Source organism: Vidua macroura, chromosome 2 (genome assembly GCF_024509145.1).
Source record: "Vidua macroura isolate BioBank_ID:100142 chromosome 2, ASM2450914v1, whole genome shotgun sequence".
Taxonomy (NCBI): domain Eukaryota; kingdom Metazoa; phylum Chordata; class Aves; order Passeriformes; family Viduidae; genus Vidua; species Vidua macroura.
Window position 1 is genome coordinate 26968305 of NC_071572.1, and position 22279 is coordinate 26990583.

The window sequence follows — 22279 nt, forward strand, 5'->3', positions numbered from 1 at the left end:
GAGACTCCCGAAGTGTGAGCAAGCAGCAAAGAGAGGATGGCATCTAATCTAGTGCTTGAATTTGTTTTATATTTATTTTTCTCTCTTCTCTCATAACACTCCACCTTCCCCAGATTTCCTCTAAATCAAGTTCTGCTCCAGTCTGATGCACTTCTTCATAGTTGTATAAACCTGTCTGCTCAAATGTTCCACCTGCAGAAAAGCTGTGCCAGCTTTAACTTCATCAAACCAGCCATAAATCCCACATGTGCCAGAAGTGCTGCTGAAATGCCAAAGCAAGCCACATTTTCCAGGTCTCCTGCTGGGAAAATGAAGCGCCTTTAATCCCAAATGAGGAATTGCAAAAATCAAGGACAACTACAATTGCTTTTTGCTAATTGGAAGACCATTAATATAAACACCACTTTCCTCACGTATAAAGCTGTCCTCCCTCCTGCCAGATTCTAAGGATAGTATATTCATTTATTAGAGCATTAAGGTGCATTCATCTCCATCTGCTAAAAAGCCCAAAATTATAATGGTGGGAGAAATGTGAATATTCATCTGAGATTGGGGGGGGAGGGGGGGGGGGGCTGTGAGGCCACATTGGCCAGTATCTTCTCCTGGGCACTGTGAATAAGGCTGAAAGAATCCCTCTGTCCTGCCACAGCCTCAGGCAAGTGTCCCCAGAATAAACATGTTAGTCACTACAGTGTCAACCACAGACACTTGACCAAGAACGGAGCTGGCAATTTTCTCCAAAACTAACAGCACCCTGAAACTCCCAGGTAGATGGGCTTTGTGATCCACTGACAGTACTGTAAATCAAGGTTAAGCCATTGTTGAAAAGGCAGCTCAGAGGAAATAATTGTCAAGAGCCACTTTACTTTTGGCACATCAGATACTGAGAAATGCAGGAATGTGTTAACAAAGGGCCTCTTGACTCAAAAATCTGCTTCTGTGTCACACGAAACATGAGCCGTGGCAAATTCAGATAATTAGGGCCTGATCTTATTCATGGCATGATTCAGTATAATGCTGGTGCTGTCACTAGAGCTGGGGCTACTTAACAGCAGCAGAGAAAGTGGCCCTATATGTTGAATATACCATGCCTGGACATCTCTGACTCTTGGAAGCTGCTGAGACAGCATCTGCTGCAGGTCAGCTTTCAGCTGGAGGGATTAAGCAGCTCAGGAACTTGGTAACAGGATAGAGGCACTTCCATCCCCACTCCTGGCTGCAGTTCAGCCCAGGTTTACACTGATTTTTGTGAATGAATGGCTGTGCCAAGAGTGGGACACAGCTGATGTGCTCTCCTTGTGCTCCCAGCAGATGTGCTTCTGCACCATGGAAGTAAAGCCCAGCACAGCTTGGTTATCTTACCAGGGAGAGACTGCTGGGAACGCAGTTAAATGGTCTCATCTGTCCCTCAGAATGAGGTCAAGGCATACTGGTGGGACAGGCATGGCGTTCTTCTAACTAGACGGGGCTTTAGAGATTATTTATGAAAATTACTAGTTCAGCATAGTCCGCCCAAATGAAAGCTGACATTTTCAAGCAATTTGTGAGAAACAGAAATCTTCAGAAATATTTTGTTCTGACAGTAAAATTAATTTTGTTCAAACAACAGCTTAGCTCTACTAAGCTCCAGATTTCCAAGGTAAAAACCTGTTTATACTGTGTCTGAATGTCAAAATAACCTGGTTAATCCCACAGAAAAAGCAATCCCCTAACTTTCTCTCCAAAATCAAGAAAAATTTAGCAGGAAAACACACCAAACATTAGGGATCAGCAGACTGCTTTGGGTGCAGGTTGTCTCACTGTATCAGTAGTGACAGGTTAATGGGTCCAGGTTCCCCCTGAACCCACTGAGAGCCAAGGGCCAGCCATGTCCCCACAATTCCTCTTCCCTGTAGGGCTTCCAGAGATGCTGAAGAGTGCCTGTAGCCCTGCTGCTGCCCCCATGATGCTGAGTTTGCTGCGAGCAGGAGGAACAGCTCCCTCGTTCTGTGGGCTGGGCAGCTGGAGCCTCCCAGGGCAGCTGGCAGAGACCCTCTGCAGCTGCAGAAGCAGGACTTGCCCTGGCAGGGTGAGGTAATGACACAGTTGTGGTCTGTTGAGTTGTGTAGCTGGAACAGGAATTTCTCTGGAATCACTTGCTGCTTATAAATGTAAAAAAGTAGTGTGCTTATACAATGCCGAGACTGAAGGCTTGAGCAGTGGGACAGATAATATAATACTCCTTCTGTGGCAGTGTCATTAAATAGAACTTTGCATAGAAGCCAAAGCACAGCACTACAAATCTCTCTCCCTGGCAAAATCCTTACTGCCTGCAATTTTCTGTATTGCTCGTTACCACCAGAGAATGATTTATTTTGAAATAGGAGGGAGAGGAGATACTTGGCACTGCAGCTTTGGAGAGTTCCAGTCTACTGTTCTGCAAAAAGTATTCCAGCAAAAATACCATTAAGGAAAAAAGATAAAGGACTGCACATTGAAAGGAAGAAAAATAAAAGATTTTGTACAGTGTGAATGCCTAGATGATTCACATCCTTTCCCCACTTCCTCAACATACATCCTTACAGTAGTGTGACATCTGTAAGAGTCTTTCCTTGATGGAAAAATTCTCCAAGGAAGGTCAGCACAAGGTGTTTATGCAAAACAAAATCTCCCCCTGCTCTCGTGTTAATAGTGCTAATGGGAAAGACTGGTAATATGAGGCAGCAAATAACAATGGCCTATCACATGGCTAGAGGATGGAGGCACTCAATGAGATGACAAATGTTGACATAAATTCTGAGTACATGACACATATGACATCTGCAGAGGGGAGGGCATGAGACAGCTGGACACTCTGTGTTTGAGAAATGAGAAACTCTAATTAATTAAGCTGTGGTGATCCTTCGGCATAGCAGAAAATACTCTATCTTCTTGCAATGTCTTGTCTCTATTTTAATGCAGTTCTCCAAGGGGATTCTAAGCACTTGGGACACCTATCAGTTCCCCAGTCTCTTTTAAAAAAGGTTCAAAGAATTATATCTTTGGTTGGCCCAACAGAGTAATGATTTGTTCCTCCTGAAAAAAGAAATACATAACGATATTAAAACTCCCCTCTGCATTTAGTTTTAATTTATTGTGAATTCCTCCAGAATGAGAGGAAATGGCCTCAAGTTGTGCCAAGGGAGGTTTAGATTAGGTATTAGGAAAAAGGTCTTCACTGAAAGGGTGGTCAAATATTAGAATTAGCTGCCCAGGCAAACACCACACCTGGAAGTGTTCAAAAGTATATGGATGTGGCACTGGGGAATATGGTTTAGTGGTGAACATGATAGTACTACGAAAATGGTTGGACTTTAAGATCTTAGAGGTCTTTACCAATCTGAATGATTCTGTGATTCTGTCATCATCTAGTCATAAACCAGAGGTGCCTTTGAGACCAAACTCCCTAAAAATGCAGCAACTCAGGGTAACCTGCTCTAGAATTCTGATAGCTACCAAATTATTCCCAATCTCTATAGTTACAACAGAACACCGCAGTTACAACTTCACCTTCCCTCTTTTTTAAATGTCTCAGGAAGCCAAGTCTGGAAGATTATTTGATAAGTGCATTGGAGATGCTGAAGATGAGCAAGTTTTTTTTCTCGTCCTCCACAATGTGGTGGCAAATGCTCAGTTATCCAGGAGGCATTTGCTGTTTTTTGGACTTCCTAACCAATCCCCCATCTTAGCTGCAGAACTTTGCCTACCCCTCCCAGGCAGCATTTCTGTCATCATTAGCCATACAGGTTTCCATTGAGTTTTTCCCACTGTTATCTGTGTGATGGGCAGTTATCACTTTGCTGCTGCCCCTTCCCTGGCTAAACAGCCCTGGTAGGCAGCTGAGTTGGGTAAACTGGGTAGTGGGGCTGTGCTGACTCATTTGCCAGGAACGAATCACTGGCTGCACAGCTCAGGATTTATTAAAGGATTCCATCATTTGATCATGTACGTGTAGGACTCCCTGTTAAATCGGATTGACAACCCGTTGCCAGCTCAGTACAAGGGGAAATACCAGTGCTGACAATATGACAGCTTTCAGTCAGGCACCTGTGGGAATGGGACAATGTGACAGGGAAGAGGCTATTAGAGCATGCTATGTCACAGTCCCAGAAAATCCCAGAGCAGAGCAGTTTAACTACTTCAAACTCGTTAGGTACTTGTCTTCTTCCATTAGATCTTGTCTAGTCTCATTAAGCTAACAACCTAACCAATGGTAATAAACCCCTCCCACAGCAAACACTGTGTAGCTCTAATTGGCATTAAGAGGAGATACCTTCTGGCCCATCTGTGTGTCAGAAAGGTGCTGTCCTCCAGCCCTGGTTCCTCTGTGGCAGCCAGCACTGCCTATACCTGCTACCTTCAAGGCCAGGCAGCTCCCACCTTCTCCAGGAGCAAAGACAGATGGAGAGGCACTCGTCCAAACATCTCTTCCATAGGGCTGGGAAAGGGAATTTAGGGACAATTTTGCTATGCCCTGCTTATACTGAATGCTAATAAGGCTCTCCAGCAGCAGAGTGTAGACCACTGCATGACCTGTGAGACTCTGCCTGGAGGACTGGCACTGTCAAGGATGCTCCTACAACTGGGAGAGCACTTGGCCCTTGTGTACTGAGTTTTTACATTCTTTAAATACTGCACAAAATTATATTTCCACATCCAGCTATGATAAAAATTGGCAATACATAGCAGATTTACTCACTCAGATTTATTCTTGTACCAGCAGCAGCGAAAATCTGCCTCATTGGTTTACTCCATGTAGTTCAATTTGTGGAATTATTCATTAACACTTCATTTATAAATCAGGCTTTAGAAAAATTATTGGCAGCATCTCCCACTTTCAAATTCCAAACTTTAATAAAAATAGATTTCCTTTTCAATGTTCTGTGTTCAGTATCTAGCAATAATTTTTTAATAATGTTTGTAAAAATCGGTTATAAATCTTTACCACCATCTTTTGTTTATGCCATGGGTATGCCATTGAACACAAGTTTTATTTAAAAAGGGAAATGCACAGAGGACAAGTCCTTTTAGACCCTGATTGTTTCCCTAACCTGTCGCCCAAGGAAGAAGGACTATTTTGCTTCACCTTTCATAACTGGTTAGACATCAGCTTTCTGACTTGCTTCAGAAAATGTGCTGCTCTTGGCTCCTTGAGGTACAGCTATGGGACTGGACCAGGTGCTGCCAGGGGCTGGTGCTGAAGAGTCAGTTGGGTTGGTGAAGCCTCCCTGGTCCTCCCTGCCAGCTCCAAGCCCACCCAGTCATGGGATTAAGGCACCATTTGACATCTCAAGGAAGGGCAATCACTTGCTGAGATGATGTGATTTGACCACATGCCAAGCCCCCATGCCTCCTTATCCACTTAGAAACAGATTAGCACAGTGTGCATTTTGCTCACACATATCTGAAAATCTGAAAATTACGAGATTGATAGTGCAAACTATTCCTCACATAAATGCTACCCTCCTCCCAGCTAGTGCCATGTCTCATAAATCCATCAGGAGTCTCCAGGTTTTCAACTTCCATAAAAGACTAAGCTCTTGGAGGCTAGTGCAACCTTCTGCTCCTGCTCTGGTGAAGAGGAAAATCCAGTGCAGGCCATGACATAGGTATGTCCATTGGCCATTTCTTCTCCACAGGCACAGGCAAAAGCCAGTGGCAAATTCCCTCTTTAATCAAATTTGGTTTTGTAAGTGTAATTTCAAAAATACAAACGTAGTTTTACAAATCAAGAAGGTTTTAACTCACATCTTCAGGGATATGAGTAGATAAAGCTTATCTGCTTTAGTGGTGAAACACCACCAGGTTATTTTCCTGTCTAACAAGAAGGCAAATTTTGCTGAAAAATAAATTATATAGCAGTGCATGCATTAATTGTAAAAATTTATTTGGTTAACAGAAATAGTTAAAAACCCCAGCTACTCATCTTATGCTCTAATCAAGAAAATACTGGGAGATAAATATTGCTGTTTACTATTTATAAGTGCTAATAAGTCTCATCCCATGAAGTAAACAATTTTCATTTTCAGTCCAAGAGATTCTCTTTACTGAAAGAAAAAAGCACAATCTGATTTTTCAAAACACACCAAAAATGGTCAGTATTAGAGAGGCCAGTATTTACTTACAGAATTTTCTTCTCTTGTGATAATCCCCATCATTTCTCATCCTATATGACTCTCCTGCATATTTCAATTTACATGGCACATTTGCTCTGATGATTTATTAAATTAAATGGCAAAAGAGGAGGATGGGGAAGAGAGCCCTTATGTGGGAAGAGAGGCTTAGAATAGTTCCAAAAGAAAGCACATTGTGAGGCAGATGATAATCATAACTGGGGCACTTCTGTAATCTGTTTTTCAAGTAACATGAATTTAAAGTTTAGACTTTTTTCCCCTTTGATCTAACTATACTGTGGTGTGGTGATGGTTTTTTGTTTGTTTTGGGCAATTTGGTTTTGTTTTTTATTAATTTGGGGTGTGTGTATATGTGTGTTTTTTTGTTTTTGGTTTTTTTTGTTTTAAAGGAATACTCTTAAGTACAACACCAGTGAGCAAAAATGTGGTGGATGTAAGGAGCACTTGATACCAGGGCTTCAGCACTTCACAGAGAGAACACTGAGGGCAAGGCCTGTGGTTTACAGATCAACACCTCCTATTAGTGGCACTTTTCAGGAAGCCTCTTCATGCTATAAAAATAGTCTAAAATTATCAGGCTTGGGTTTGCATTTCCTTGAAAGCAAAACAAGATTTTGTACCCAGCGAAGAAATGTTACCCGCCTTCTGCTTCCACATACTAAATTCCCTGTATTATTATTCATCTGTGGTTATTTTACTAGCAGGAAGAGGGAAAGGAAAAATGTACAAATTCAAAAATGTGTCTGTAGATGGAATGGAGTCATGTACCCATTACATTAGAGACTCTGTCGTCTGCTGTGATAACAAACACGTATGGCAGCAAGAAACCCGAGAAACCCCGCAGAGCCCTGAGCAGATCACCCTGTGCACGAAATGTGATCGGGCTATTGTTTAAGACCTGTTTTAGGGGATGAAAATATTTCTCTGTCAACGCTGTGAAGGTAAAACCAGCTCGAATTATCTGCTGTGTAAGCACCACTCATATGAATGAAATACACCCAGGGACTATGAATCCTGTGACAGACCTTTCCTAGCTGTATTATCCATAGCAGACTCTACATTTCCAGAGAGGAAATTCTTTGCTCCTTTGTGTTTGTTTACCTTGGTTTTCTCATTTCTACTTCACATTACTGATATCTGCGAGGCAGCTGGCTCTGTCAGGATGATAAAACTGACAACTTCACAGCCACACATCCTTTTTCTAAAAAGAAAGCAGTTTGCCTGTACTGCTCACAAGAAATTCAAGCGTGAAGGCTCACTTGTGAACATGGTCACACCCCTTTCTGGGAAGCAGTGAGGACAGGCATTGTCAGTTGCTGGTTGGAATTGTCCACTGCAAGGGCTTTCAGAAGAGTGCACCTGAAGGGACGTGCTAATGCCCAGCCAGAGCCTTGTGAGATGCCACGTGTGACATGGCGAGGCTGTGGAGCTTTTTAACAACATTGGCAACAGTGCTGCACTTCTGTAGTGCGCATCACCACTTCTCCTAAACACAAGACCAGCAGCAATGACAAAAAAGAAGAGCTATGAGGTACAGATTGGAACAATTTAAGAATTTGGTATGTGTACAGAGTGGAGAACATCACAAAACCAAATTAACCACTTTAGAGGCCCCAGATTACATGAACTGTCTGAAAAATAGTTAAAATGACTACAGCAAGCAATACTCTCACTAAAATTCTTTAAATTTTGAATGTAAAGAATTTTAAAATTCCATCTCCTAAAATTTTAAAATTTAAGATTTTCCCTCTCCTAAAATTAATTTTAATATTTAACCTGTGGCATTGAAGGCACTTGTAAATAAAGCAGCCATCAATAAGTACTTTTAACTGCTACTTCTCTATGGAGATTTGCTGGCTTACCTTTCCCATCGCTACATGCAAGCTGAGACAGTAGGAGCATCCCAAGGAGGACAACAGGCTGCCTTCTGCTTTGGTGGAGCAGGTGCTCCCCAGAACTGCCAGCCCTGCACTGCCATAGGCACAGCACATCCCATGAGCAGCAGCAAGAAAAAAATCTCAAATGTAGCACAAAAAATACAATTAGCTGAACAAAGGAGCACTCTGCAGTCAAGCAAAAAGGAACTCCTTGTTCCTTTCCTAGAAATATTTGTACCAGTCTAAGATGATAGTAGAGACATTTTCCCAGGGAATAAAGTAATCTTGTTTTTCTGAAGATAACACTACAAGCCTAAAACAAAAAGGGTATGGAGTTATTGTATCCATTCCAAGAATTTAATCTACTGAATACGCTTCCGCACAAAACCAACACACTAATATGAAATCAACTCCTCTTTATCCATCTGACTTGTTCTTATGAGTCATACTAAAAGAATAGCAAATGTTTTTCAGATTCAAAATCTGAAAAATTTCAACATATCTCAAAGCACGAACTTTTTAATGGTTCAATGACATACTAAACCAAGCATAGTTCCTTTTATTCCAGTTTAACATCAAATTCCAAACTCTCCTGGCAGATCCTACATAGAGGATCTTTGCCCTGTTAAGTCTCATTTCTGCTAATCATCTGCTGAAAGCTGAATAAATATGTTTTCAGGGCAGCCAATGTGCTTTGAGGGCTTTGGCTGTCTCTTGATATGTAGGATCCAAATTTTCCTCATTCCTGGTTCTTTTGGTTGTTGTAGTTTTGAGAAAGATTATATTAATTCCTTGAGAGTATTCCAAGCATTTTTTTTTTTTTTTTTTTTTTTACTTCAGTAATTATTTCCACATCTTTGAGTGCTTCCAGCTTTAGAAATATTTCCAGGATTCCTCCTGGTGGTCACTTGGTCACTTTCCCCATCACATAAAAGGTGGTAAGCATGCCACATTTGTTTTTCAGTAACTGGAAGGCCTATAGCTAGCTTTGGAATAAAATTACTCCAAAGCCAGCCTTGGCTTTGTTTCAGTTTCAAAGTTACTTCTTACTTCCACACAACATTAATTCGGGGATACAGCAAACACATTTGTCCTAATTTTGAAATCTGACTCAAGGTTTTAAGTGTTGTTTTCACTCATACTGCAGTAGATCTCTCCACTTTAAGGAAACATTTACAACATATTTTCAACCAATTTGAGGTTTAAAATCTCCTTAAGGTGATGACCTTCACCATGATCCATTTCCATCAGAGCTGAATTTAAAATACTTCTTTGAGAGTACACTCAATTTTCCATGCTGAATGAGACTTGGTTTAGAAAGCCACTCTTTTGGACAGGATGGATTTCCAACATAAGTTTTGAAGTGTATCACAAAAGTTAGGGAGAGGTAGGGGAAATCAAAACAGTAAAGACATTTTCAGAGTGATGGACATTCCCTGGCAAAGAGGACTAGCTGGTGATCTGCTCATCAGAGCAGGGTTGACTTGGCTGTCCTCATGGAAGTAGGCCAAGGCATTCGAAGGGAGCTTTACTGAGGAAGTGAGGTGAAGCTCAGTGTGACAGTGACAAGAATTAGCTCTTCAGCTGGACAAAAATGCCAATCTCTCTTGTTCAGTCCTCTCCTAAAAGCTGTGCCTTAACCCATACAACCAACTACGGTTTTATTTGCATTTCCATTTGGAAGTCTGAAAGACAGGGTGATCTAGGGCTCTCTGATGCTTTAATTGGTTCACTTGGGAGCCACCCAGATTTGAATTCCTGATTTATGTTAATCACAGGCTGAAAATTCTCTTTCTGCCAGAGAAGTTCTTCCTATTCCGCCCTCACTTAACGTCATAGCAGGGAAACATACATGAATGCAATTAACATTTATGTTCTTGACTTGACTTGGACAGAAAAAAATAGTCTCTGTCAGCTAGTGCAAAATTTGCCACTTCTGTTTTTATTTTAAGAAGAATTAAATAGCACAGGCTTTTGAAAAGTAACAGACAAGGGCTATGTACCCATCAATTCTACTTTGTAGTCTTGAATGTCACATGTATATATTTGGGTGATTAAAAAAAATTCAACAGGAGAAACCAAAGGGTTTTGAAAAATGCAGATCAACTTCCCCATTCCTGGGTTTATAATTCTCTGACTCTTCAAGAAGTTGGAAGGAACTAATTTTCACCCCGTGGAAAAGCAAGGCTTAGCCTACTCTGTTGCATGATCCAAAAGTTCATGGGGACACTTTGGAAGAGGATGTGTTTGCCTACATCAGCACGTGGCTTGGAGTCACAGAAGTGGATTGTCAAAGTGGAAGAGCAGGTGCTGAGGACCTAAGGACCATGCTGTAGGAGCTTTGTGAGCTTTACCTCACACAAGTCTCCACTCCACAGCCATGTACTAAATGTCCATTACCAGCTGGGGGGCATGACATGTGGTGGGCTGCATCTTCCCACTGAGTTTCCTCTGAAAAGTACCAAATTTGTGTGCTTCAAAACCACCCTGTGACAGAGCCGAAGCACAGTCAAACAGTGCTTGGATGAAACACTTCAAACATACGCTCCTGGTCCAAACAATACCTATAGAGACAAATGGACGGTGACCAGACAAAGCCAATGAGTGGCATCTCCTTCTGCCCCAGGAAACGTGACAAAACAAAGTGTCACCTCTCCACAGCCCTATTGCAACTTCCTACCCTCGTGTAGCGGAAGGAGGCTGTCACACCTTTCCCTGGCGTTCTTTCTTCTGTACTTGCATCAGTTGGCTTAAAAAGAGGCAGTATGGGCCCACTATATGAAAGAACTAGTCATTCACAAAGCTCATAGTCTTTAAATTCTGGTAACTTGCACTGGACATAGGTGAAACAGGATTGGTAGATTTAGAACAGTGTGAACGAGGCGTGTGTGAGCCTCCAGCCCAAGCAGCAGTGCCCCATTGATGAGAGACCTTCTGGAGTCAGCTGGGGTTGCCCCATATCAAGTCCAGCATTTCCCCCACCAGCACTCATTCTGCCACCCCCACACCCCTTGTAACATGAGCAGCAGTTCATCATGCTTTCATCACCATTTATGCTGCCCCATGAAATGTTATAACTACCCTGATGCAGAACACTGTAGATAGAGAAGAACCAGAGGACTGACTCATCTGACTCACCAATCTGACTGCCTTTGACAAATGGAGATGAGGAACCTGGTCCTTTTTGAAGAGCCATGGAGATTTGGTCACTTTAGGGGAAGCCGCAAGCCAAGCTGATTTTTCCTGCAGTGGGAGGCAGAGCTATTGCAAGATGGGGAGGACAGCAGGCCCTGAAGCACCTCCTACCTAGGCAAGAGAAGCACTGCAGTAAAGTCTGTTCAGACCAGACATCTTCCTGCCATGTGCTTCCTTATCTCCAGCAGAAAAGCTGCATATATAGCCTCCAGCATAATAGCCTCTCTGCCCCAAACTCCTGAATGAATGAATGAATGAATGAATGAATGAATGAATGAATGAATGAATACACAACCCTCTGGCTTGTTTATCCTTCAGCTGCTTGAATTCCATTCCCCTATTAACCGCAATCCACTCAAAGCAGTGCTTTTTTATCAGCCCCTCCTCCTCCTGTCCAGTTTCTCTTCCAAAAAGACTGTTCCAGTTCATGCAGATCTACATCTTCCAGTTTTGCCAATATAATGTTTTGAATTTATCTGTGTCTTTTATATAACAAATATTTATCTGCCTCTTGTGTCCTAAGGAACTAAGAGGGGGAACTTGATCTTTAAAAACTCATGTTTTTTAAAAACCTTCTGTTTTGTGTGTCATTCATTTGATATACCGAACACCAATTTTCCCTTAATAATGTCTCAGGGACCTGGAGAACCTGGACAGGACAGATGAAGTGGAATTGCTTAATTTTTAATAAACCATAGGCATAGTGCAAAGCGCTCTGAGAGTATTTCATTCAGCACTTATTTATTGTTCATAATTCACCTCCTTCTGACAGAGAAGGGCATGATAGAGCTAATTTAATATTTCCATGGTCAGATTCCATTCATATTTGAGTGAAATATCAGTAAATAAAACTGAAGCACCATTTATTAGGCTTCTGAAATTGTCACAGGTTAGGTTATCAAACATTGTGAGCCGACAGCATGAAAATTAACTTACTATCCTGCTCATCAGACAGTGCCCAAAGAATCACTCAATCCGGGTGACCAATACTTTTGAGAAGACCTGAGTTCTTCCAAATATATAGCTCAAATAAAAAACTCCAGCTGAGATAAATGAGAAGTATGTCAATATGGCAATTTATAATGAATTGTTTAATGGAGCTGAGCAAAACTCTTTGGCTGGGGTGGAGAGAAAAGAAGGTGTGTTTGGTGTATGGGAATTGTGGAATGGATTTGTGCCAGATTGCTCCAGGCCACAAAAGATTAAATCCTTCTCACCCCCAAAAGGAAAATGTTCTATCTCAGGACTTATCAACCGAAGCAGATTTGGGGCTTCTCCCCCCAGAGACTTATCTATTTCAGTCAGCATCTAATGACTGGCCATCTCCAAGTCCTGGCTCTGCTGGGAGAAGCCTGGAGATAGCAAGAACATTGGCTTGGATTGGTGTTTGTAAGTCCTGCAGCCGTGCCTTTCAGCAATTTCCCTCGGATTTATTGAGATGCAGAAACTTGAAAGATCTAAATAAGAAAGGTCTAAATAAGAAAGGTTAGGAAAAATAAAGATTTCTTCAGACACTGCTAGATTCAAGGTAGATATGAACTAATGCTGAGTTTCAGAAATATTGAAAGAAATATTTCCTTCTCTTTTCCCCCAGTACATAAATTTCTCTAGGTTACTGCAAGGTAAGGTGAAAAAAAGGAAAATATGGAAATTGCATAAAAGAAAGCTTGATCTCACAGTATTTCCAGCTGCCTTTGGCAGCTTAAAGAATATTGCGTAGGTTGCTGAACTACTAGTTGTACATCCAGCCTGACTCTTTGAAGTGCACACATCTTAAGTTCCAAGAGTCAGAGTTTAATAAAGTGATTTACTTAAATTGCCCATATTTTGAATTCTCAAGGGCCAAACACCCCATTTAATTTGACTGCCACTAATGAACAGCAATATACTGAAAGTCTGGAAGAGACCAGAAATCTACTAAAGCTGAAAGCAAGGACTTTCATAACCCAAGAAGAACTACATCAACATTTCCTACTTATAACCCATTATAAAATAAAAGGATTTTGCAGGCAAGGCAATTAATGTAAAGAAATGTAAGAAAGATAGAAAATATCAGAATTGGTCAAGTGGGTTTTAGCTAAACTTATGCTTCTGGGCTATGATTTATTCTAGTGGATGTGCCACTTGTTGGACTGTCATAGTCCACCCACAATCAGTGTTATTTGCCAAATCAAGTAATGCAAAGACCAGGCAGGGAAGGATCACTCACTGTAACACAGTACATCTATCAAAAGGGTTATTTTCATGGACTTGGTCCCTAATCAAGCAGCAAATCATTCTTCAGTTTTGCTATCAAGGACCATTACTTTTAGAAGTGCTTAATCTGAAAAAAATTTATCTATTTGAAACTACAGGGCATCTGGTAAGATATACTGAAGACAGAGGAAATTAAATATGTGCCACACAATTTTTCCTCCCGGCAGCATTTTATGAATAGTTTATTTGTGGAGAGAGAGGTGAGTTGCCAGCAAGACAGGAGTTTTAGCTTCCTATTTGTCTCATTTGCTGAGTTATTGCAAAGGTCACTTCTGTGCTTCAATTGCCTAAGTGCCACTTTTGAGGGGGGAATTTTCAGATTATATCCCAGGTGCCTCAAATATTTGCAAAAGGCTTCAGGGTACGTGTGCCTTTTTAATTTAAGTGCTCAGATAAAATTACAGTTACGTCTCCACATTAAAGCATTTTTCCCATCAAAGTCAGGGTAAAAGCCTGTAAAGCATCAATGTTGCCCCATCCAAACACAATTGTTCTCCTGCAGGTAAAAAACCCTACCAGGGCATGTTGTGCCTCCTGAATGTACTTCCTGGGCCATTTACTACATCCCTGTGGCCTGCCAAGCATCACCTGGGAGATCCCAGGGGACTGTATACATGTACAACACAGAGGAACAGGCAGCAATACCAAGCTTGACTCCCAAAACAAGTTTGTCCTTTCTTTCACATAACACAGACATTGCAGACCTAATAATTGAAACAAATCCATTGTGAAGAGAGAGGGATACAGAACCCTCTACCAGCCTTCAGAAACCAGCAGTGATGGTGGCACAGGGCTTGCACCATCTGAAGAATTACTGTTCTTGTCTTCTGTGAATTTGCTCTCAAGGACAGTTTTTCTCAGTGGTCAAAACAGGCCAAGGTGCCCCCACCCCTGCACCACAGGTCAACTTCCTGAGGCCTTCTGTAATAGGCAAAAAAGATTAACAGATATGTCAGGCCTGATAAAATTTCATGCTGGGATGGTCGAATTCTGCTGGACGCCATTCACCATAATACTTTGCTCCAGGAGTTATTCCACTGAAATTCATAGGGGACAATTTTTTTTTTGAGCAAGGAAAAAATGAGATAAAAACAAGCACTAAATAGATGTAAGTCACACAGTGCCTTCTTGCACATCTCTTCCTTATCTCTGCAGATCTCTTCCAGATTTTTAGGGGAAATATTTTATTAAAAATTTTCATGACTGTTTTCACAAAGGAAGAAATTTAGTTGCTCCTTAATGAAGCAACTAGTAGCCACTAGTAGCCATTTTTTTGTTATCCACAATGCACAGACCATACAGAATTACTTTGTAATGGCCTTTCAAAATGTGATCTAGATAATGAAACACATTAGACCAACGTGTCTTGGTGCATCTCCTCTGCTGCCACCCACTCACTCTGTCTGCATGTGTCTGCTGATTCTTGACAGCAAAAGGAAATTCCTCTACTAAGCCACCATCAGGTGAGCACATGCATCCAGAAATGCCCACAGGAAAGCAAGGTTTTGGATCCAGCTCTAAGTAACGATAATCAACAAAGCGTATTTTTTCTTTTTCACATATTTGTTTCAATTACAGCTTATTGAATTCTCTGCAGCCACAGAGAGGGCTCAGGCAACCATCAGTGCTGCTCAGAAGGTAATTCGGGATGCTGTCTGGAATATTTGTCCTTTTTAATCATCTGCCACACATTGCTCTTTTAGGATGTTGTCACTCAGAGACTGAAGAACAAAAAGGAGCATTAAAATGAAAGGGTGTCTGTTTGAATGTGGCAATTCCCTGCATAAAAATGAGTCCCATTAACAGGAAAGCCCAACCGATCTCCAGGCAATATTTCAAATCTTTGTCTGCCTGTAACCTCAGAGGAATTTAATTCCTTTATATTATTCAAATTATACACTAGAGGAAGAAATTATGAGATACTGGTCATTTAAAATGCTTTCTTTAAAATATATAATTAAAAGAGCTACCAGAACTACTAACAGCAATTTTATCATGGCAATCTGAAAAAAAATCTGAATTTATGGCATTTACAAAGTATAATTTTCTCCTACAGCCTTTTGGTAAGTAAACCACAATTTAAACAATTTCCCTAGCAGTCTCATTCACTAATATCTGAGCATGTAAAAACAGTAAATGAAATAGTAGTGGACCAAAATAGGTAAAAATGTAGTCCTAAAAGAAGATATACAGTGCTCATACACTCCTTAGCTCAAAACTTAAACTGTGCTCAATGTTTTCCTTCTTCCTAAAGTAGTTCACTGCATGGTTACTATCTGGTTTGTAAAGTCCTGGGGGACTGAGTATTTGGGCCAGACTCGGTTGTCTGATTGTAAATCTAAAGAAGCTTGCTGATCTCAAAGGTATTATTCCAGTTTATGGGTTAGGAGAAATTTGCCAGAGCAGTGCGCATTTAAAAGAACAACAACAACCTTTCTAAACTCAGCAGTTGTTCAAACAAGTGAGCTGAAAATTGACTGCATTCTTAGGAACTGTCACAAAAAGGGTAGGACCACAATTGATAACATCCTACTGAAGAGAGGCTGAAAAAACTGGTGTTGTTCTGCTGGGAGGAAAAAGGCTCCATAGGCACCTTATAACACCTTCCATACCTACAAGGGGGCTACAGGAAATCTGGAGAGGAGCTTCTCACAAGGGCATGCCGGGACAAGGGACTAATGGCTTTAAACTGAAACAGGGTAGGTTTCGAATAGATAGCCAACCCTCTCAGGATTCAAGGTCAGGACAAATGAGGCTCTGAGCAACCTGGTCTGGGGGAAGTATCCCTGCCGTGGCAGGGGAGTTGGAATTATTGGAATTAGGTGGTCTTTAAAGTCCCTTCCAACTCAAACCATTGTTTGATTCACCACTACATTCTTTTTTTTTTTTTTTTTTTTTTTTTTTTTTTTTTTTTTTTTTTTCTTTAGTCTTGTGCAAATCACTTATGAAATCCAGGGTGTGTTCAGCAATGTATTAACATTGTATGCACCATTATGAAACTTGAATGCCATTAATGCTAACATTTAAAAATTCCTTTCTTCTCAAAACAGCAGGGAAAAATGTGTCCTGAAATGGTATATAATAACTATGTAAGAACTTGGTTCAAAAGGATTTTAAAAGGAAGAAAACCCACCAAAATCAAGGAGGCTTTTTGGCTTGCTTTTATATGTATGTATGTATATATATATATATATATATATATATATGCATAAAAAATACATTCTTCTCTGAGAGTGAGGCTCTCCAGCAAGTACATGTACCATTTTTAGGATCAAATACATAGTTTTTAATTTTATTTGTGGCATACTTAAGCAAAAGGCCATATGAAAAGAGACGGAGGGTTAAATCGCTCCAGAGCAGAACATATGTTTGAAAATCAGATGACCCAAGTTCACATCTCCCCTGTCTCTGGATAATTGTGAGCACACAGAGGTGGATGCTATTTATTTATTTGCTTATGTACTGGAACAGTTCCACTTTTCTATAAAGCACATGCTCACTGGAGCAGGAATCCACATTGCTCCCTTCCCAGCTCTACTACTGGCAGGATGAATACTGTTTCTGCTCTGGTGAGTACATTTAGTACTTCATAAAAAAACACCTTCAGGACTAATGGCTGAAAGCAACCATGCTGATGCTTAAGGCATAGTCCTAGTTGGGGTGTAAACTTGCCTTGAATTGAGCAGACATGGATGTCTTCCTGTTCCTGCTGTCACACTCATTGCCTTCTCTGCTGGGTTGGCAAACAGTGCTTAAGTCCCATAAAGCACCCACTCTCAGGAAGAAAAACCCAAACAGGAACTATTCCAAATATTTCCCCAACCCAATTTTCTTGGAGCTTTTTTCAGTTTTTAGCCTGGTTTTCTAAGATTGTGTGATGCTACAAATTGCCTGCTTCTCCAGCTGCCCTAGGGACTTGGAGCTTGCTGGGCACTTTCAGCCAAACCTGAGGCAGCAGAGTAGAGTTCCAAGGTAGCACGATGGCCACGCAGAGGAGATGGTGGTGAATCCACACCAGCCAGGAGAGCCGGAGAGAGGAAAGAGAAGAGAGTAACAGTCTGGGCTCTTGCATAGTGGAAAAGCTACAGATGGACAATGTATTTCTAAACAACAGAGCAACCTCATGGGGAACAACTTTGGCTGGAGAGCCCACCAAGGGATGTACACACATTGCAGCTGCAGCTTAATTCAGTTAAAAGTCAATCAACCAAGAGACAGCCATCCATTGGAAAGCAGGCATTGTTACTTTGGCTGCTCGTGGAGCAATTTGCTTATTAGCTGAGACAGCACCTCTCTCAATGGTACACTGAGGGAAAAATTAATCCAACTTGAAACAGAATATGGGGACACTGAGAGTTAGTAGGAAAGCATAACCTGAGAAGCAAATATAATGAGTAGAAGACTAAAAATTTAGTATGTCTTTTCCACAATTAAAACTGAAATGAAACAATAGTGGGAAGAGTTGACTTCACAAGCCAAAAACTGAACTCATCTAGTTCACTGTGCCAAAAAAATAAAACCCAAATATAAGGCATCTGCATCTTCCTTTTCCATGCAAAAATGTATTTTTTCTGTTTTGCAGGGTTCTAAATACCATCTGATTTCTGAAAAAATCACCATTAAAAGCTTAATTTAATGTCTCAGTGTTTAAGTTATGGGATTTTATCTGCCAATGCTTTATAGTACAATGTTAAAGGCCTTTTAAGGATTTCTTAAAAATAAAAATAAAGTATTTTCTGTTCTGCTTCTAATACTGATGCACAGGCAATTGCAGGAGTTATGTGAACTGGATTTTAATTGCTCACTTTAAAGATGTTAGTATGTTGATTTATATTTAAACCACCATTTTTTTTACGCAAGGGAAATTTATACTCCAGCATCTCATTTTGTCTAACCTTTCTCTGTTCTAAGGTTCACAGACAGACTGTGCTTCTAGTGAAGCTTCTGGTGAAGTTAACTGAAATTAACTTCAGTCCTTTATATTTTCAAACTTCTTAGCAGAAGTAAAGAACTCTAAAAATTTTCAAAGAATAGGGATCTGGTCCTTTCAGATTAAAAATTGATAGAGCACTCTCTACACAAATATGCATACAGGAAGGTATTTTAAGAAAGTAAAATCTACCCTTAAAATCAATGGGGGAGATGACTTTAAACATTAGACAGAGAAATTAGCGCAGCTGTGAGAAACATGGGAGATCTGTTTCCACAAATGAATCATAACTTTATTAAAGCCTGAAAGCATCAACAAACATTATGAAGGGAACCTAAATATCCACAGCAATACTTTCTGTGTAGATAATACAGTGTTCCCTGATAACTGGTTACTCAGTGCAACCATAAACAAGCCTCTTTGTTTCCCCAGCTTTGTTCTCTAAGAGTGCAGCAAAAGCTCATGATAAAACAATGGTTTTTTCCCCCTGGAGCACACTGCATGCCTAGCACTCACTAACTCCTCCAAGTTGCCAAAGTTTCTAATTTAGAAATTACAGAGGTTTAGCCTGAGAAATTCAGATATTCAGCTATACATTGCTGAGGGAAATCTCCTTTCCTCTTGGCAAAATATGACTTGCATATATGCAAGCACGTAGCTCAATCTGAATTTCTCATACTTCAGGAATTTGAAATCATCAAGACCAAGCTGCACTTTGGGTTGTGACAGAAAAGCTCATACACAAGTTCATGTCTAGCTGAGACATTAGTTTGGTTTTCACATTACTAAGCTTAAAAACCCTGAAAATGGAGGAAAAAAAGAAAAAAAGCCAGAATGACAGAAATATTTTGGAAGGTAAAAACCTGAAAGCAAGTTTAAAAAAAAAAAAAGCCTTTTTTATTCCTAGCACTACAAACCACAGCTGATCAAACTGGAATGACTGAAGGAAGGTCCCACATTCCTCTCACAGTTATGAATGGGTAAGTCTCAAGTACTGCCTTGGGCTGTACTTGGATGGAGCACCAAAAGGGTAAATGTTTATTTAAGTCTATGTCAAACACTTTGAATTTTTTCAGTATACAAAGCTGAGCTAGAATGTCATGAGTCAGTGAATACTGGGACATTATGGTATTTCCTCCTCCGCTGTAAAGGTATTTCATCTTAGAAACATGGGTTTGGTTCTGATTAAATTTGGGCACAAATTCAGGCCAGTGCTTTATTTATGAGTATGGATGTTTCCACTCCCTGAAATTAATTCCTGGACCTTTATAAAAAACACCTTCCACTAGACCAGGTTGCTCTGAGCCCCATCCAGCCTGGCCTTGAACACCTCCAGGGATGTGGCATCCACAGCTTCTCTGGGCACCCTGCTCCTGTGCCTCACCACCCTCACAGTAAAGAATTTCTTCCTAGTATCTAATCTAAACCTGCCTTCTTTCAGTTTAAAGCCATTAGTCCCTTGTCCTGTCACTACATGCCCTTGGAAAAATCCCCAAAAAGCCCAAGATTTTCTGTGGGCTCCCTTCAGGTACAGGAAGTTGCTATAAGGTCTCCCTGGAGCCTTCTCCAGTCTGAACACCCTCAGCTCTCTCAACCTGTCCTGATAGAGAGGTGTTCCATCCTTCTGATCACCTTCATGGCCCTCCTCTGGACTCACTTCAACAGTTCCACATCCACATCCTTATGTCAGGGCTCCCAGAGCTGCATGCAGCACTCAGGTGTAGTCTCATGAGAGTGGAATAGAGGGGGAGAATCATCCCACTCAACCTGCTGGTCATGCTATGTCTCACTGTTGTGGCCAGGCACAGTCCCCTTCCTCCTCAGCTGCTCTACCTCTCTTTTAACCCTTGCCTCCCCTGTAGCCATCTTAGTATGGGACTGGGAGCTTGAATCCCACTGGAAAACTACTGGCTGTGCTTTGGGTGAGTGTTCAGAGGAGTGCACTGGCTCAGCTGTGTCATGCAACCACAACCCAAAAGTGAGCAGCAAAGCCAGTCTGGTGTCAGCAGAGCAAAAGGTCCAGCTGGAGGGAGAGAGGCACTCTTAGGTGATAGCCCTCCATGCCAGAGGTGCTGCAAAGCCCTGCATCCTTCCAAGAATCAGGTGAAGAGAGCTCCCGAGCACCATGAGATTCAGGAGAAAGGTGATGGACAGAAAGTGGAACACCAAGTTTACTGTCTTCCTGCCATGGGGAAACCTGCCAGCCTGGACAACATGACCAAGCAGAGAGCTGTATGATAGAGAGCAAGGAATGAACATTCAGTGTAAGACCTCCAGGTGAGGTAAATAAATGTCTGCCAGTCAATGAAAACACCAAATAAAATCCCAGGAACCTTTTCAAAAAGCCCTGAAGGGTGACCAGAGGCAGATGACCACAAAAAAGGATAAGGCTAGGACAAGCCTGGACATCATAACTTTCTGTTCATCCTGCCAATTGGGTCCCTTTTGTTTATCACGTGGGACAGAGGCTGATTGTGTCCACTCTCCAAATCCCTCAGAAGCTACCCTGGTTCAGTGTTGAGCAGGACTGGTGGTGCTGAGCTCCCAGTGTGTTTACAGTGACAGCAATGAAACACTCCAGCAGAAACTAACACTGAGGGTAGGGGCAGGGGGAAAGGAGAGACAATGATTGTTTCTAAGAGGTTCTTTTCTCAGTCTATGAAGATAAGACGAGAGCAGTGTGCCATGTGTGTCAGCTCAGAGTGCACTCACTGGGTATGTTCTCTCAGTGATATTAAATGGACTCAGTAATTTTAGTTTTCACATTTCCACTTTTTACAATGGTTCAGAAAATCCCCCACAGCCTTATGAAAGTTATTTTGCTACAGTGCAATTTAACAGCAATTCAATGAGCTTTCCATAACCCAGGATGGCATTGACACAAACAATAACACCACCATTTGCCAGTCAGAATAATTTTCTTTATGCCCTTGGTAAGTCCATGGCAAGTTCATCAATGTATCCAAAGACAAAGTTGAGAGGAAAAAATGCCATATCCCAAGCTTTGCATGCAGAAGTGCCACTCACTTGTACAGTGCCACCATCTGTTTTGCCATGTACAGGCATTACAGCTTCCAGAAGGCCAGTAAAGCACTTAGCCATTAAACTTCCTTATAGCTTTGTACCATCTGCTTCTTCATCCCAAAGGTTTCTCTACCTATTTACCTACTTTATATAGTGTTTACCTAAACTAAGGACCAGAAGAAAAACCAAAACCTCTTGAGCAAGGACTGCGCACCCTCCAGCACATACTGGTTCAATGGTACAATTACAACAGTCCAAATTTTCTTGGACAAACTGTGTTTAAATTCCACATTTTCACAACTACACATAAGGGTAATGTGATACGTGATGCCTCCAGGAATGCATGCAAAGGCTCAAAACAGAATTATAATGAATTCCCAGGGAATTTATCAACAAAGACTTTTTCTTTTATTCATTCCTTTAGCAATGATCTATCTTAAAGGATAGCACAAGAATGTGTAGAGCCCACAGCATCTAGAGAGAAATGAGATTTTTGTTTGTATACTTTCTAATATAATTTAGATCCCTAGAGATAAATATTTTTTGGATTACCCGTTTTTATGCCTGAGTTCACTGCACATTCCCACTGAGAAAATATTCTGTCAATCAACGTGGGTCCTGCTTCCTCTTTGTCCTATGCCAGTTTTCCTCCACAGTGCCAAATCCAGAACTGACAACTTACAGCAGGCAGAACAGATGGAAACACAACTGCCCTGAGCTATGGAGATGCTGCAAACTACTTTTAACAAATACCAAAAAATTTATGAATGGTTTATAAGCAGCCTCATTTAAAAGATGAAGCAGTCACCACAGCATCTTCCAACCATACAATCAATGCCTGCAGT

At 41.1% G+C, this 22279-nt stretch overlaps 1 protein-coding gene across 2 annotated transcripts in view; it reads right to left on the reverse strand.

Moving 5' to 3' along the window:
• The window catches only part of SH3RF3 (SH3 domain containing ring finger 3), a 246319-nt gene that overhangs the window by 111991 nt on the left and 112049 nt on the right, over positions 1-22279 (reverse strand). The window contains exon 1 of one of the 2 annotated variants that reach the window (XM_053971185.1): positions 8015-8832. The exons of the other annotated variant lie outside the window; for it this stretch is intronic. Coding sequence (XP_053827160.1) covers positions 8015-8143 — 129 coding nt within the window. The 5' untranslated portion in view covers positions 8144-8832. Of the gene's footprint in view, positions 1-8014; positions 8833-22279 lie in introns of those variants that run through there. 2 annotated transcript variants of the gene reach the window in all.